This window comes from Crocodylus porosus, unplaced genomic scaffold (assembly GCF_001723895.1).
Source record: "Crocodylus porosus isolate Cpor-Errol unplaced genomic scaffold, CroPor_comp1, whole genome shotgun sequence".
NCBI lineage: Eukaryota > Metazoa > Chordata > Crocodylia > Crocodylidae > Crocodylus > Crocodylus porosus.
In genome coordinates, this window is record NW_017728920.1 from 10,038,789 (window position 1) to 10,057,208 (window position 18,420).

The window sequence follows — 18,420 nt, forward strand, 5'->3', positions numbered from 1 at the left end:
GTATGAGCCTATTATTAACAAGCTAAGAAAAAGAGGAAAAAAGCTCTGGGGATGCATTCTATTAATCAGAATTCTTTGCCACCAATTAGTGAGATACACACACATACACACACACACATACACATACACACACACATATATATATACATATACACATATATATATATACACACACACACCACTAGTGTAGCCTCCCTAGCTACAATATGCCATTTCAAGTATAGTGAAAGTGCTTGTATGTATTACTACAAAAATCCTTTACTGAACATTTTAGAGAGGTTGGCATGTTCCGATGTGTACAACACTTAAAAAAAAAAAAATCAGTGTAATACAATATATTAAATCTATTAAGCTTTTGTCTGAGGTCAATTGCATGTTGGATGAAAGAAAGGTGACAGTCTCATACAAGTGACTAATTTATACTGTTGAATAATCTGGACAGTTGTAAGGTAGTGATCTACTTAAGGAGTTTTAATCAATAAATTTCCAGTGGTTTTAAAGTCTAGGGTGCATGCTTCTTTTCTGTGTATTCATTCCAGTTAGAGGTTTGCTTCAATTAAAAAACAAGTGAAGCCCAAATCTTATTCTTATCTTAAAATTTTCTGTTTCTTTCGGTGGCAAACTTCCCATTCAAGCCAGCTTAATACAGAAAATTGAAAGTAATAAACTAATCATGCATTTTCACAGCAATTTAGTACCTTAAAATAATCTATGGAGGGGATTAAAATGATTTTTATTTAAGTATATATAAAAGGTGTTTTTTCTCCCATATTGTGTGTTTTCTGCATGCATACTGTGAAGGAGATAGAAACAACTGTTAATAGGAAAAAGTTAGCTTCACATGCAAACAGTAGTGGATGAAAATACTGTTAGACACAAGGGAAAATTCTATACTGTGACATTCCAATACTGAAAATATTCACTTACGCCAATGTAAGCGAAGTCTCTAAACAAACATCTGATACCTTTTCTGACTAAAGGAAATAGTTCATAAGCGATTAGTGTGGGATTCAACATTGCTGAAATCCTACACAAGAAGTGGGTATAGTATACTCTCTCAACTGAGCTGAAGTCAGTGTAAAGTTAACTGTAACTCAGTTTGGAGTAATATTAAAGGCATGGCTTCACTCTCTCTTATGCCTGGAATTCAGATGCATACATAATAGTTTAATCTTTTAGGTGTAGAGCAAGCACTTGCAAAGATATGCATGATTTAAAAAACAGCCAAGACCAATAGTAGAAAATGCATTTTATTTATATGGAAAAGCTACAGTATGATTTGTAAATGAACTGCGAGAATGTTATTTGACTATGCGGGGAGAAAGGAAGGGAGCAGAGAGGGAAGAATCAGTTGTGAATAGCAACAAACAAGACAGTTACATATCTTTCTACATAGCAGTGCAATTAGTTCACATTGCAATAAAATTAAACTCAAGTATCCAACAAAATAAAAAAAATCCAAGTGTTTCTCCATAATCAGCATACTGAATTACAGTGCAAAGATCATTTAGGTTTTAAGAATTTGCAATCCGTCTGTAAAATATCATATGGGAAGAGACACCCCATTCATTCATTACTAGCAGTTGTATTTTGTCAATACTGTGCACAAGAAAAAAGTCTAAAATGAGCTGACTTACATGGTAAATAAAATATATTTAGTCTATACAGTAAAAAAATACAAATTACATAAATGAACTAACCATGACATTTGAACATACTTATGAAACTGACAACATATCTTAAAAGACACATGCAGTATCATGTAAAAACATTTTTTCCAGCAAAAATAATTTGGTTGCTTTACAACTGCATTATGAATCTTGTAGGCTGAAGATACAGATGTCCAAGTTTCTTAAAAACCATAATAAATGTCTTTTGCAAAGCATACAAAAAGGATAAATACTCTCATCACAGTCTTAAGTTTATTTTTGGAAGCTTGTTTTTTTCTTGTTCCAGAAACACACTCGCATGGGTAAAAAAATCAAAAGGGCCTCATGGTACACTGAAACAGCAAACTGTGCTCCATTTACTTCTAATTTTGAAAAAACCTAGAATTTACAGTACTCTGTGGTGTATGAAAAAGTGTTCACAAGTTTACATTGCATATTTCTGAGTCCATTCTCTTGCATGTCTGTTGTATCTGTATATGTAGAAAGAAGGCATTACAATTAGAGATAGGTTAATGATAGACAACCATATCTACAACTGTTTGATAAAAAATGAGCTATCACTAAGCTCACCAACTTTTATGACACACTAGGTGCAATCTTGCCCACTCAAGAAAGTTATAACAATTCTGTTTAAGAACAACTAAACAGAATAAAATATCTATAGCATGTAGCTGCCTATGTGCAGTTTCTGACAATTGACTTAAGTAGCAGATGAAAATACTAAAGAAACTAGTTAGGATTTAGGATGAGACCACAGCACATTGTGTTGCCATTGGATTTACGACTCAGATACCTTGGTTTTGGGCAGACCCAACACCCTCAGACTGGCCACAACCTTTTTACTCAATAATAGGCGAATGTTATTGATACACAGTAATAGCAGATAAGAATAATGCAAACACTTATATTTACCAGCTCTACAGTCATGTATAGAAAAAGATGTAGCCAGCCAAATTGCTTAAACTTCCCAAATAAGGGGAGCCTTAAAAAAGGGAAAAAAAGACAAAAAAAGAAAAGGACATCCAGGCAAATAATTTCCCTTTCTCCCATGACTGGATTCCTAGCTTTGGAGATTAAAGAGTTGGCTGGAGGGTCGCACCCAGAGACTGGTCGTGGATGGGTCCTACTCAACCTGCAGGGATTGTGGGCAGTGAGGTCCCCCCCAGGGCTTGGTCCTTGGGCCCGCACTGTTCAACATCTTCATCAGCAACTTGGATGAGGGGGTAAAAAGCACCCTGTTCAAATTCGCAGACAACACTAGGATGTTGGGGGGAAGTGGGCACGCTAGACAGGAGGAATAGGCTGCAATCAGACCTAGACAGGTTACAGGGGTGGGCTGATGAGAATAGGATGGGATTCAACAACGACAAGTGCAAGGTACTGCACCTGGGAAGGAAGAACCAGCAGCATACCTACAGGCTGGGGAATTCCTTTCTCATCAGTGCAGAAGCAGAAAAGGATCTTGGAGTCATCATCGATGCCAAAATGAACATGGGCTGACAGTGTGGGTATGCGGTCAGGAGGGTCAACTGTACCTTGTTATGCATCCACAGATGCATCTCAAGCAGGTCCAAGGAGGCAATCCTCCCCCTCTATGTGACATTGGTCAGGCCACAGCTGGAGTACTGTGTCCAGTTCTGGGTGCCGCACTTCAGGAGGGATGTGGACAACATGGAGAGGGTCCAGAGAAGGGCCACTCACATGATTGGGGGCAACAGGGCAGGCCCTATGAGGAGAGGCTAAGGGACCTTAACCTGTTCAGCCTCCACAAAAGAAAGCTGAAGGGGGATCTGGTGGCCATTTACAAACTAGTCAGAGGGGACCAGCAGGCATTGGGGGAATCCCTGTTCCCCCACGCACTACCAGGAGTGACTAGAAATAACAAGCTGGCAGAGGGCAGATTCAGGCTAGACATCAGGAGGTGCTACTTCAGGGCGCTAGCTGTCAGGGCGGCTAGGATCTGGAACCAACTTCCAAGAGAAGTGGTGCTGGCTCCTACCCTGGGGGTGTTTAAGAGGAGGTTAGATGAACACCTTGCCGGGATCATTTGACCCCAGTACTCTTTCCTGCCATGGCAGGGGATCGGACTTGATGATCTGCTCAGGTGCCTTCCGACCCAACCAACTATGAAACTATAAGTTCAGAAGTTTTTCAGTAAACCAATAGTTTCCAAAGTGGAGGAAACAAACTATGTAAACTGCCACAAAAACCAAAGATGCATCAAATCCCTAGCAACAAAAGGTAAACAGAAGAAATACTATATTTTTTCATATACAGTATGCACCTTTCCTCCCAAAAAACAGTTGCTGGAAATTGGTGTGCACATTATAAGCCAGAAATACAGTAAGAGCAGCTTCTCCCTTTGCAGGGCAAAAGCAAAGTAAAATCTGCAAGCAATCTGCAGGCAGTAGAACTACGAACAGATTCTACTCTCTAGCAGCTATTACTCAGTTACTCACTCACTACAAGGAAAGATTTTTTTCTCCTTGGTTCTGACCTATATTCTGGGGTATGTAGTATGTAAGAAAATAGGGTATTTATTAGGGGAACAGGCAAAAGCTGAATTATGATATCTTCATCTTGATGATCATAATCTACCTTGGCTGCAAGGTAGATTTATGATCATCAAGATGAAGATAACATAATGCCTTATATCAACTTCAAGCATTGGGCCAGGTGTTTACAAAGATAGCCCAGATAATTTGATGATACCAAATGAACTGTCTAGTAATACTTTATTGATGGGAAGGATATTTTACAAGAAGCTGGTTTAGTACAGATATGTAATTTAATAAGACTATAACCTCCATTTGACACAATAGGAAACCCACAAAATTTGACAAATACTGCCTGGTTTCAAAGTCCGTAGTTGTCTTCAATGAATTCTACCCAGTAAGAAGGAACTACATCCTATCTGCAGGCATCTCAGAAGTTCTTCAATACATGGGTACATATAGCCCATTCCCTTCTAATCTATGGATGCTCACATGTCAATGTTGATCACATGCAACTAGAAAGTACCTTTCCTCTTAGTGCTGATATTACAGGTATTCTGTTTAGTAGCTACAGTAGGCACCAGCTTCTTGATAAGTTACAAATGGTTAAAGTTACCGTCTCCAGGTATTACACAAATACTCTAGGGATACAGATAATGTGTTCACCAAATTAAAGTAACAAAGAATGCATCCCATTCATACCAAAAAAGAAAAAGCCTAAGAAACAGGATGAAATATGCTGCCTCAAAAATTCACCATCAATTCAACAGGGCCTGGATTTCATGCCTGAATCTCAGATAACCAAAACACAACCCAGGCACCAACTGGATGACCCAGAGTGTAAAACCTAAATCTGTGAATCTGGAAGTGCTCTTAGTGACAATCAATCACTGGCAGTAAGAAGTTACAAGTTTATCTTGTCACTTTATGGGGTTTCAGGTTGTGGGTCATACATGGTTTTGAAGGTCTCACAGGGTCTGTAATATTGGTCTAACCTGTTTTCTGCAATATCTGTAGCACTGGAACCACAAGTGATCTTTACAATATTACTATTTATATCACAATACCGCGAGGCTCTCTGTAAAAACAGACTGTGCCAAACAGAAACAGATCAGCTGTGGCAGAACATGTCCCACCACAGCTGATCTGCTTTACTGGGTGACACACACTGCCCCTTGTCATACACTGGGCCCCCTGCCTGATGCAGGACAAGGGGCAGTGTGTTCCCCTGCCTAGGCATCTCTTGGGTCCGTTGCTGCCCCACATCAGATCCTGTGCTGATCCATACCTCAGAGAGGCACAAAAGCAGGAGAATTCCCACTGCCCCACACTTCCTTGCTAGAACCAACATTGACCCATGCTTCATGTGGAGGCACAAGTCAACACAGGTCCCAGCACGGATGCATGAGGCACTGGGGATTCCCTGACTCTTGCACTGTCTCATGCCAGAATCTATGCCAGGGATCCATGCAGGTTCCCTCCGCTTGTGGAGATGTGCCCCTGGAGATCCCAAGAGGAGTCTCTATAAATGGGAAATCCTGACTTTCTTTGCTTTAAAGGTGCATACCAGGCCCCAGGTGCTCTGGGGGCTTGACGGGCCCAATTCTACAAGGCATACACATGATTAGGCTCCTCAACATCCTTGAGTACCTACCCTGGGTGGCAGGAGAGCACAGGCGGCTGCCCATGCTCTACTGCCACAGAGCAAATAGATGTCAATTGCAATAAATTGGAGGTGTTCAAGATGAGGCTGGACAAGCACCTTGCTGAGCTTATCTGCGCCTAATACTTTCTGTCTGTGGCAGGGGACCAGATTTATGATCGTACAGGTCCCTTCCAGTTCTGTGATTCTAAAGTGGCAGAATTTATTGTACCTTTTGTCTCATTACTGATGTATTTTCTCAGTATCTGTATTGCCATATAAATAGTTATTGCGGCACAAATGCAACATCAGATAACATCTGTTTCTACCCACTATGTACAAAAGGGACAGCCAGCAACCATCAAAACTCTGAGGGTCCAACAGTTTTGCACTGGAAGGACAGTACCCAGGTAGGAATTCAGTCAGTATGGTTGGGATCTTTAGATATTAAACCCTTTAAACTCTCCACTGTGAAAGCATGTAGCGCTTCAGCTAATTGTTAATTATGTTTCCTTCCCCAATACAATAAATTCCCCAGTCTACATTAGTGCTTCATAATGAAAAAGGCAAATGTTGCTTCTTGTTAGATGAATAACTCTACTGCATGAGCAAAGACCCTCAGCATTTTAAGAAATACTTCCTAATATTCTTTATATTTTAGGTATGTTAGAGTTGAGAAATTAAGTGTCAAAGTTGACAACCCATACTCAGTATTTTCTAACCTTTTTAGCAGAGCAAAACTCTAGTGAATCATTAATTACAGGATCCTGTTCTGGGACTATATCAATATATTCTACTTGGGACATTTTCACATAATAAAATCTTAACTGTTCCATCCTGTATATTTAATGGGAAGCTTTAGGAACATATCAGATTAATTATGTTAACCTATATTTCTCTAATGTAATCTAATTGAGTATATATTACTGTAGCAGGCACTGGTACCAGGGGTGGCCATGACACCCCCTAATAGGTGCTTAGTCCCTGATCTGGCCTGGCTTCTCCAGCTTGCTCCCTTTCACCTCGCCTGCCAAACTATGTTGTTATTAGATCTTTGGAGGATCCCTGATCCCACGCTGCTGTTCAGGTGTCACTATTCAGCACCTTAAGGTCTTATTACATGGCTCCAACCATCCCACACACCACACCTATGCCTCATAGATGTTATCAAGTAGCACCACCTCCTAGCCCTATACTGGGGCCCAGTCTCTGCCACAGTTGGGACTTACAGTAGGGCTGTGTGAAATGGCACCATTCCGTTTTGCCTTGAGTTTTGAGGTTTCCACAGAACAGCATTTCGTACAGAATTTAATTTTGAATCCTAAAATCAAAATTAGCTGGGTTGATTTCTTTTCCCCAACCCGATCTAGCTGGGGAAGGGAACTCAGCCCAGCTAGACTGACTTCCCATCCCCAGCGCTATGGTCAAAATGTTTCGAAAGCCTGTTTCGATTTTGCTGTTTCAAAAGCCTTTGTTTTGTTTCGATTTGCTGTTTCGACCTCAAAATGAGTCGAAACAGTGCTGAAACAAAACAGCCGATGAAATTTCACACAGCCCTAACTTGCAGTTCCTGCACCATCAGCCTTCCGAGCCCCTTCCTGGGCTCAGATCAGTCTGTCTGCCCGCACCCTGGCACTTTGCCAATTCTGGTTACCTATGAGTACCTAGTCCCTCCTGGGTACTGGATCCTCCTGGTCCCCCCCAGACACTGAATCTTCTCTGGTCCTGTCTTCACTCTGTTCCCAAGCTCAGGTCGTCTTAAGACCACCACCACCTCTTGTCTCAATTCCTAAGCCACCAGACCCTACCTCAGCTCTAAGGCTGCCTTCTCTTAACACCTGGGAGTGCAGAGTCTCCCTCTGTCTTCTGCTTGCCTAGGAGCTCCTTCTGTGTCAGCAGCTAGGGCAAGACTGCCTGGCTCTGGGCCTGGGCTTATCTCCTTTCTAGTCAAGTGCTCCCTTCCTGCACTCAGCTATCTCCAGAGCCTTCTCCCTTCTTAGAGAAACAGGTACACCAAATGTCTGTGGCAATTACCAATATTCTTGTTAGGTATACCAAATCCTTTAAGCTATAGGCATTTGAGTTTTGCAAGACTGATGAAGAGAATCTCTTGTAAGAGTGTGAGCAAAGTTTGTGTAGCAGATCAAAAGCAAACCTTTAAGTAACAACAACAAAACAATTATACTCACTTTTCCTTGTCTGATTTGTAGATTTGTGCAATATCTGGTACTAAAGGATCATCTGGATTAGGATCACAAAGTAAGGAGCATATGGACAATAAAACTAGATGAAAGAGAAAACAGATTAAATAAAATTTTATTTTTGTTTTATTTTCCTAGATGTCTTAATATGTTCAAGTTAACATGCATCTTCCCATAAATTGTCAAACTATACATCCTGCAGTTTTATGCAGAACACCTACTCAGGCCTGCAGTCCACTTCCTTGGGTTAAGGTAAAAGATATTCTGTTTAGAGGCCATTTAGGCCCACTGGAGCAGTGAAGGTGAGCTACACAGTTTCTTTAACCTCAGCATGAGAAGGAGATTATGTAGTCAGCACAATGCTCCAGCCACTTTTACCCCCAGGTAGTTCCTAGTGTCCACTGGATGGGAGGCTGGGTGGGTTTCAGGGCTATGCTGAAGTAGAAACAATGAGTGGAAACCCACTGTCCTCACCTGGGATCAAACCCAGGTCCTTCCAGTCTGTATCCATAAAACGTACAACCCAAGATCTAGATCCTGCTAGAATTATGCCACTGATACATGTGTGTGAGAGAAACTGACTGCAGATCTTTATCCCTAGACATTTAATTATATGCACTAACCCTGCCATATTAAAATGATTATATAACTGAATATGAACTTTTAGTAAGACTGCAAGCTATTTTACATTAAAGCCCAGGTGTTCATTTCTGATACAGGAAAAGCCTACAGTGTCCATATGATCAATATAAAGTGATTAGTATAACACGGTTACAAATGTAAGTTACATCACATCATCATACACAACCAGATTTTGGTGTAAGATGTGGCTGACTTTGATTTGTATTCTCCTGTAAGACTGAATGAGTATTTTACCTTATTTAAAATGCACACCGAGTATTAGTTTATTTTCTGGAGACATTTGATACTTTTAATTCTAGCATACAGATTCTGGGAAAGCAGCATGTCTATATTCAGAGCCATGGAAACATTTGCAAATACTGCGCTGATTTTGCTAACTTACAGCAAGAAAACATCGTTCTTGACATGTCAACTGATAGCACTGCCAGCCTTTACTCTGATGAATTAAACTTGCTTTATGGAGGCAATCTTATGTCTAATAAAGTCTACTTAAGAATTTGTTTCTTGGGAAAAAAAAACCCAAAAACCCATGTCTGAAAGGTATCCATCTCACTGACTAAAAACAAACAAACAAACAAAAACAAAAACAATCCCTTACATCTCATCATACAAACTATGTTAACCTCCCAACCAGCAGGCGTAAAGCCAGAAAACCTCAGACATCTTGCAGAGGGAAATTATATTTTCCTTAATGACCTATGGAAGTCCACAATAAAGTGTGCTTTTTCTAATACGTGCTGTGTACCCATGTTATGTTATACTTTGCTTAATTAAAAAGGTTGGAATTATTTAATACTATTTTGAGCTGTGGCAATTTCAGACATTTTGTAATGATATATTTGGCACAGAAGATCAACATAAGTCACTAATATTAGACAACTCAAGAGGTTATAATTATATGGTCACTATGATCAGAGCCTAATGTTAGCTATACGGTAAATGTCAGAATCCTTTATGTCAGCCAACAAGAACATGTGTACAACTAAACAAACTTAAAAAAACAACCCAAAAAACCGAAATGGGTTGACAGTCATAAATAATATGCCTGTGTATGAAGTTTTTTAAAATAACTTTATCTGAAGAGTAATTCTAGGGAATGTAAGCAAACCACTTCACACTAATGAAGAAGTATTTAAGGGGAATGCTTAAATTAATCTTGAATTTACGTTCTGAAGCAACATAATGATGCAAATGTCTGACTACACATTAACTAAGTCTTCAACAGGCAATAAGGTATATATTGTACAGCAACAGGCCGGGGGTCAATTTATATTGGCATTTGGATTACTTCATACATACGTAAAGATATGCCTTAAGCAACTTTTCCCAATTATCAGTGTTAACAGCTAAATAAATGTAGAATTTTTTAAAGATTGTTATACAGAGCTGGTGGGTGTGGGCACCAGCTGCTTATACAAGAAACTATAATTGCTACATTTGTATAGAGCAATTTAGATCAATTAAGACTAACAATTTTGTCTTGCTTGAACTGCAAATGGAATGACACTCTTTTAAAAGACAACGTTGTTTAGTGCTTTGTTAAGCACTTAATATTTACATTATTTAACTTTCATTTTAGAGAAACTCCATGGTAAAACTAACTGTATTTTAGATTCCCTTGTCTGCATGTGTAGTAAAGATGTGGATGAGAAATGAAAGCAGTCAACCATAATTCAGTGAACCTACAAACACCTCTAATGATCTGAACCACAGTGCAAGGCATAACACTGACCTCACTATTCTAAGAGCCAGCATGCTTCAAGACTGGAGAAAATCTAACACTACATTGGAATATTTAGAAAAATAAGAGTTTTACTTGCTGAAGACCAATTGACTGGGGTCAACTGACCATACCCAGAGGGTGAGCTGACACCATGTAGTAGAAACAATTTATCTTTTCTCAAAATTAAGCATAATTAGGGACCTAGCCAAATCAAGGTGGCAGATGGGCAATTTTGTGAAATGATCACAGTGCTAGTCACTATTTATCCAAGCTTATCATGGTGGCCCCACCCCTTGCTGCTGATTTTCCAAGAGGGCTGCCCCTTTTGCAGCTCTTCCCCTCACTGCTGATTGGCCAAGAGGGCAAGGCTGTACAAAAGGCAGCCCTTAGCCAATCTATACCAGAGGGAGTGGCTGCCATTCTGGCTGCTCCCTTTCATGCCAGTGGCTCCCCTGCCCCTCCAGTGGGCTGTGAGACCAAACTGCAGCAGCCATTGGCTCTCACTGGGAAGCCATCATTTTATTTTTAGTAACCTGTTTTTCGGTCAATTCTGCACAAAAATCGGAGAAATCATTGTTTTTTGCAGTGTTTGTGGAAACCACCGTTTTTCATGATTTTCACGAAAATTATGATATCACAATTTAGGTAGGTCCCTAAGCTTAATTAAAGGCAATATTTAGCCCACAAGAAGAAGGGTGCAGGCCACCCCAATCATCATCATATCCATATTATTATACCCGTAAGTGAAAAGGAGTCTAAAGCACTAAGTGATCCAATATTCTATATATGCCTCAATACAAGTTTTTCTATTTACAGCTGAAATTTCGTGTTTTGTAGTTTTCCAACTTATCAGACTACTTGGGCTACTATTCTTTCTACCTCTAGCAGGAGCAAATTATGATACAGATTTTACAGAAGCCAAATTTAACATTAAATACTCTGCATTTTATCCAAGTTATTTTCCCATATATAGCATCTTGCACTTAATGGCATAAATTTAAAACAGCTACTAATCATACATAAGATCCACTATCTAAGTTGATAGCTGAAGTGTAAAATAGCTTGCACAGTCTGAAAGCAAAATACAAGATTTTGTTGAATTTCCCACTTAACAGCATGCAGGATAAATGTTTACTCCCACCTCATGACATTCCTGTTTTTCAGCAATTACTTGTATAAGTCACAATAAGGCTGAACTGTGCATCGTAGCTACATTAAAATGTTTACCATCATTGCCGTTATTGGTATAGAAATTCATTAGCACATCTATGAAGTTACCTTTAGATACAGTCAGAGCTGGTGACCACTGTGACCTCAGGATGTCAAGACAAATACTCCCATTACTGTTTATGTTTGGGTGGTAAATTTTTGTTGTGAAAGCAATCTATGATTATGAAAAAAAAAGTCAGCTTCAGGTTCTGTTTATTGCAAAAGAGAATCTAATATTATTCCTTCAACACCCAGGCACACCTTTTCAGAGTGGCCATCCCAAAGACACAGTATAGGTTTTTGTTCACTGTTGATACATTCTATTTTAGAAATCTCTGCCAGACAGACATATGCATAAAAATAGATAGCACACTGCTGATGCTTTACTTTAAACCTCTGCAAAAAGTTTATTAAGCCAAAAAAAAAGAATGAAACAAAGAACGGACCCAGGATTTTCATAACAGTTTTAGGAAAATTAAGTATTACCTTTGGTGGTTTGAAAGGATAGTCTGTTGGAAAATGTACTGTGAGAAAAAACACTCCCCCTTGATACGCACTGTCAGGCTAGAGGAAAAGAAACAAAACAAAATAAAACAAACCCTAAGTCTGCTGAAGGTAGGTTTTATTTAGTTTTTTTCTGGTTTCAAACAGCCTTTCCCAAACTATTATCATCTTGGATCAAAGCCTTCCCCCAGCACACAATCCAACACTGGGCTATGTGCTGGGAAGGTGTGTGGCTGATAATGAGGGATGCAATCCTCCCACAACTTTATGAATGAACAGCAAAGCCAGGTTTGGCCACTGCTGCAGTAGCCCACACAACTACTGAGTACTGCTTTCTAGGAGACATGGAACAACATTTGACTGGTGGATCAACATAACTGCTAATCCATCAGCTCCAATCTAGCTCTCCCTCAGTGTCTGGGTTGCAAGGTGCTTCTAGAGTTCAGCTCCATGCCACCACAAGGAATACACAACTCTGAGATGGTCCTCCCCAGTCTGCCCTCTGTGCACTACAGCCACAGCTGCTCTGCTACATTTGGGGTCGTCCTCCAGCTTGTCACAAACATACTTACCTTAAGAAGTGATTTCTCTTTGCAGATGCAAAGAGTAGGTTTTTCCCACATTATTCAGCTGATCATGGTGACATCAGGGAGTTTTAAAACTCACAACATCTTTGTGACCTGTACAAATCTGTGAACATGCATTTTGTTAGAGAACATGTGCACAGGTTTATGTCCAGGTTGCACATAGTTTAAAAAAAGAGAAATAACTTTGTTGCAAGTCATTTGTTGAGAGAACCCTTCATTTTCATAATTACATAGGAAAAAACCTCTATAATTAGGTTATCAAGGGCCTCAAAGCTGAAGCATTCTTGTGACTTCTAATTAAGGAAAGCCAAAAATGGGCAGATTTCCTGGGTATTAAACATAACAGCTAAGGAATCAGATGCTTACCACAAAGCAGTGGAAGTACACCGATTTCTTAGGCTCCCTGAATCTATTTAAGGCAATCATATCATTCTTTTTTGTGTGAAGAGGAAAAAAAATCCACCTTAAAAGAGAATCAATATAAGCTGCAATTTAAATTTATTTAGGATAGAGTATAATAGGGGAAAAAAAAACACATGAACACCTCATTTTAAAGTGTTTCCAAACATAGGCACTGTTGCAAAGCAAGACAAGTTATAAATAGAACTGCTAAGGCATCAAATTTCACATAATAGCAAAAGTGGTTGTCACCATGCTTCCATTTGGTTTAAGTTGACAGCTTGCAAGCAAACTAAAATGGTTCAAAGTTTTAAATAAAGCTTAAGTTTCAGCATCAAAAATGATGCCACAGTTTCATATGTAAAGTACAAGAAATGAGAACAGCCCACAGAGAAGCACACTAGGTCAACCTACTTCCAGACATGGGGAGTGAATTCTGAAGGCAAGTTTAACTCCTTTATTCCTTTCAGCCTAACAAAAAAAGGATAACTTAGAATATATGTCTTTTTCTTATTCCCTAGGGAAGAACTACCTCACATTGATACTGTGGCTTTTCTTACTAGCAGATATGAGTGAGAAAAACTGAAAGATGGATCCATTCCCATCTTCAAACAGAGGTGACATAATTCTTGCGAATGTACAATACATGGAGAAAAAGTAGGTTTCTGTGACACAATATTGAAGATGAACTACAAAAGGGAAAGGTATATCAGCATGTGCACACTAGTGTTTGATTACTTAAGTTATTAGTTCAAAAAAAATCTAGCTTTATAAAAATTATCCTTCAATCTGTTTTTTGTGGTGAACAAGCCTTACAGTATTGTCAGTAAGACATTTAGCACAAAAAATTGAATGGAAAAAACAATAAATGTTTAAGATATTAAAGCAGAGCAAAGGGGCACAGGGAGACTCAAACTAATCATTGAACCAGTTATGTAACCAGCTCCTAAACAGCAGTGGTATGAATATTAATACTAGCCTTGAAAAAGCTGGCCAAATATCACCTGTATGACATGTAGAGGAATCTTCTAAAAAACATTTGCATGAGAAGAAGTGAATAAATCCTAATGCACCATTCCTAGATTAATACTTAAATCAGCAGCAGTTGTATTGAAGATGTTAAAATAAGCCATCTCAGAGCAGTGACAACTCCATTCTTCTGCCGCCCACCCCCCCCCGTAATGTTGCAACTTGGATACTGCTTTAATCTCTCCTGTTGGTAGGTTAGTATGGCCCTCTGAATGAACCAAATATTCTTATTTCAAAGTATCAAGAACAGTCCATAAGAAAACTATTAAGACAGTAATCACCTTTAGAGAGCAAATATCTCTTCCTTCAGGTTCTCAGCTCAAATCTTCTACAGGCTTCTTTTACTGGCTTCTACTTTTAAGGACTTTTGCCCTTCCCTATGCATCTCCTTGGCAAGGTTCTATCAGGTCCTTCCAGGCCCGCCTCCAGTTGAGGAAAGCAGAACTTTTATACTTATAGTCTCAGCTTCTATAACTGTTGTGACACCAAACCCCCAAAACATCTGTTTTTGGCATACCCACATCATAGTAATGGGTTGAACTTTGACTCTTAGCATATGCACAGCCTGCCTCTGTCATCTTGAAAGCACAGCTGACAAGCACACTTGTCCACTTGTTCCCATCCAAACGCCAAAACCCAAAAATTAGGAAGCGTAGCCAGCATAAAGCAGCTCTGTGCACATGCCAAGAAGCGCAAAGAGTTACTCTGGGTGTATGTTCAATTTAAACACTACACTGCCCAATTCCTAGACTTTGGTGCACACCAAGAGGGTGAAACAGTTTTGTCAGTGGCACTCCCAAGTTCACAAATGCAGATATGCCCTTCAAGACCAAGATCAGCTCGTAAAACGCTACTCTTATTTAGAACTACTTATTTTAATGTTGGATTATGACCACTGTTTTCCCTTTGGAAACTGTTTTTCCTTTAGAAACATGTTTAACTGACTATCCCTGAAATGCAGGCTTTTCATAAGAAATTACCTGGTAAAGAACTGGTTGTAGAATGCATTTTGGGCACCCACTAAAGTTGCCCTTAATTTCAAGAGCACAAGGAGGAATTTTTAAATAAATAAAGAAAGGGAATTCTTACAAACTAGAGTATGTAGAATACTTTAAGATCTAGAGTGCTGGAGTACATAAAGAAGTTGTTTAAAAAAATCTTAAATCCAAGAGACATGTTCACAGGTGCCCAAATACGAGTCTCGGATTATATTTAAATGGACCTTTCAGAGTCAAAGAAAAATCAAAATAATAGGCCAATTTCAATTTTATGAATTACATACTCACAGGTCCCATAATAGTTGCTTGCCAGTGAAACACTGAAAGACAGAAGGGGGGGGAGGAGAATTACATTATTAGTCTAAATTTTTAGCACTGTAAAGATGCCAAAACCTTTGCAATAAGCTATTGAGATGCTTACAGTCATCTCCAACGGGTCCTGCAGAACAATGGGCAGGTGGATCACGCTGCAGATCACTTAATTCCTACAAAAAACATGCAAACATTTTGTGGTTAAAACAGAGAGAGAAAAACAAAGCACCTTTAAGAGGAATCAAAACAATTTTTAAATGAAGATTTTATAAAATATGCCTATACTGTTTAAAACGAAGTGTAGCTTCCCCCAAACAGATGAATGTTCCCCATAGTGCTTACAGCTCATGAAGGTAGTATTTTACTAGTGATGAATACATGAAAGAAAAGCAGCTCTAATTTACTGTAAACTAATACCCCACTTCAGGAACTGAAAAAAAATGAAGTCCCAGTTTCAAAAGCTGTGTGTTAACTGTCTAGTTAGGAACACTTAAATGTTGAACTGTATTTCATCTTAAAGGCAGGTCAGCAAACTATTTGGCCCACAGAACCTTTGGCTTTGGCTCCTGGGACATGGGGCATTGGCAGCATTTAGTCCCATTCTGTGGGTGCTTTCCCCAGGAAGCTGGAGAGACAAGCTGCAGTAGTGGCAGGATCGAAGCACTGGCCAGCCAGCCTCTGACCTAAAGTTGGGTTATTCTGGCTTGCAGCTGTAAAATATTGCCTACTCCTGCTTTAAGTCATGCAGAACATTTCAGGTGTGATCCAATGTATATATATGAACTAATTTAAACTAGACTGTGAAATGTTTGCTTCAAATTGGTCTACAAGTGTACTACTGAAGCATATCTGAAACTTCACCTGAAACCAAGGAGGGGAAATAATTAAGCCTTAACCCCTGGTTAACCCCTCCAAAAGAACAATTCTTCATGCTTATGAACCTTATATTTCATAAGGACTAACAAAACAAAGACAAAGGTTAAATCTAAAGAAACCTAATTTTTATAAATACAGGTGTGGTCTCTCTCATGACATAATGTCGTATTGCCTTGGGTAATATGTAGTTCCTTCCCATACCATACTTTTATTTTAGGGGCTTTTTTTATATTAACTTAAGTCCTTCCAAGGACATCATTTCAGAGATTTCCACTGGTCCTTAATACCAGCAATGGTTCCCTTTGCTGGCATGGTTCACTGGCTAACTGTCACAACCAGCTTCTTGCTTATGCACACAAGTGTGGTCTTTTTACACCTGATTTATTGCCATTTTAGGCAAGATAAAAAGCAAGGACGATAGTAAGAAAAATAAACTAGCATGTTTTAGTTCAATATACAAGACTAAGAATCTATCTAATATGATGGATGAATTACTTTGTTTAATGTTCTACTGTACTTAAGTATCTTTTTTCCCCAATTCCCAGCTAATAAACACTGCTGCTACAATAAGTAACCTGAAAAAGAATGTGTAAAATCCAAAATCTTATCCAAGTCTATCCCAATTGTGCAGTTGGTCCAACAAAAGATATCACTCATAAAAGCCCTTACCATTCACATATTTCCTGAACAATCATCATTCCAACACTACAGTGCATTTCTTATTTAAGAGTCATTTTTGAAAAATTATATTTAATTAAGGGATGTAAAAAAAATGTAAGTTACTTAATTAGATGTACTTAAAAGGTGTCAGTTTCAAAATGGTCCATTAAGAATAGTCTACAGGGTACAGGTTCCTCAACTGACTTTTAAAGTTTTAAGTTCTGAGTACAAGTTGCAAGTAGGTCTGCAAATGCTTTCAGTACTACTCTCTAAGTAGAATTTGGATTGTGGCATTACTTCTACCACACCCCTTCCCTGTCACAACTTGCTGGCCAAAGTTCTACTGTTTATAAGACTAAAGTGGAAACCCAAACCAAAAATTGCTCAACCCCAAATCCAAATCATGCATATGCTTGCAAAAAGACTTTTGAAAAATTCATGATTATAATTATTATAGATAAAATGCATCTAGCTCCTTATTATTTGTCAGTCTAGAAGTATCTGTTCTAGGAAATAGTAAATTAAACACAAGACAACTAGTTTCAGACAGTTTATCTGCAGGAACATTCAACATTTACAAAGATTTGTTCTAGAGACAACCCAGGTCCAATGCTCATGCTCTAAGACTGCAGCATATATAGTCAATATATTATGAAGAGTCCTGACCACTGAGCTACGCTGCTGCACTTGCGATGACATTGTTTTACCTCTCAATTTGTTACACAAGAAAAGATTACAAGTCATATCAGTTACCCAGGAGGCACCTCCACTTACCAAGAAACAAAGGGCAAATACTCGGCATGAAATTTTAGTCACTTGCTATGCATGTATGTCCCTTGCTGCCCTCAAATTCAGAAAGATGCATTGTATGAACTGTCACCTAATGAATGTGCCAGTCAACACAACATCCTGCTATCCAGTTAATCTATAACTAGATTCATATTTTTCAGGCAACAGCTGCACAACACACTGAAGTAGTGTCACTTAGCTATACTGGGCTGTAATTTTATTCTGCTGGTGAATTCCAGACAGATCATTCTAGTCTATACCTCGTCCCATGAGAGCAACGGGAAGATCTTTTAAAAATGTGTTTTCCTTTTTAATCCAAAGATTCAGATTTTACCAAAAGGGCGTACAACTAGTAATCTATTTGAAGCCAAATCATTACTAGAACAAGAAGGGAATCAACAAGTCTCAAATTTCCAGGAGTCATGACATTAGTATCAAGCAACTTCTTAAGATGACAGCAAGTCAGGATAATTACTGGTACAAAGTGAGGGGAGGAGGCGGAGATGGTCAGAGGTCTTGAAAGAAAAGCAAGTCACACTGCATAAATCAGAAGCAGGCAAAATACAGCCCACCATGCACTTTCATCCAGCCTTCAGTGCCCCGCAACCCTATCCAGCCCTTCCACCCATGAGGGTGGGAGCAAGGCGCCCATGTGTACACACAACCCCAAATATACCCTATTGT

At 39.1% G+C, this 18,420-nt stretch overlaps 1 protein-coding gene across 3 annotated transcripts in view; it reads right to left on the bottom strand.

The window, feature by feature from the left end:
* Positions 1 to 291: 291 nt before the first annotated feature.
* UBE2D1 (ubiquitin conjugating enzyme E2 D1) overlaps positions 292 to 18,420 on the bottom strand; it is a 33,181-nt gene continuing 15,052 nt past the window's right edge. The window contains exons 1-7 of one of the 3 annotated variants that reach the window (XM_019538584.1): positions 15,521 to 15,536; positions 15,388 to 15,419; positions 12,659 to 12,776; positions 12,069 to 12,146; positions 11,652 to 11,757; positions 7,997 to 8,090; positions 292 to 2,140 (exon numbers count right to left, since the gene is read on the bottom strand). In XM_019538584.1, coding sequence (XP_019394129.1) covers positions 2,095 to 2,140; positions 7,997 to 8,090; positions 11,652 to 11,757; positions 12,069 to 12,146; positions 12,659 to 12,709 — 375 coding nt within the window. In that variant the 5' untranslated portion in view covers positions 12,710 to 12,776; positions 15,388 to 15,419; positions 15,521 to 15,536 and the 3' untranslated portion in view covers positions 292 to 2,094. The other 2 variants (XM_019538582.1, XM_019538583.1) reach the window with 2 other exon arrangements.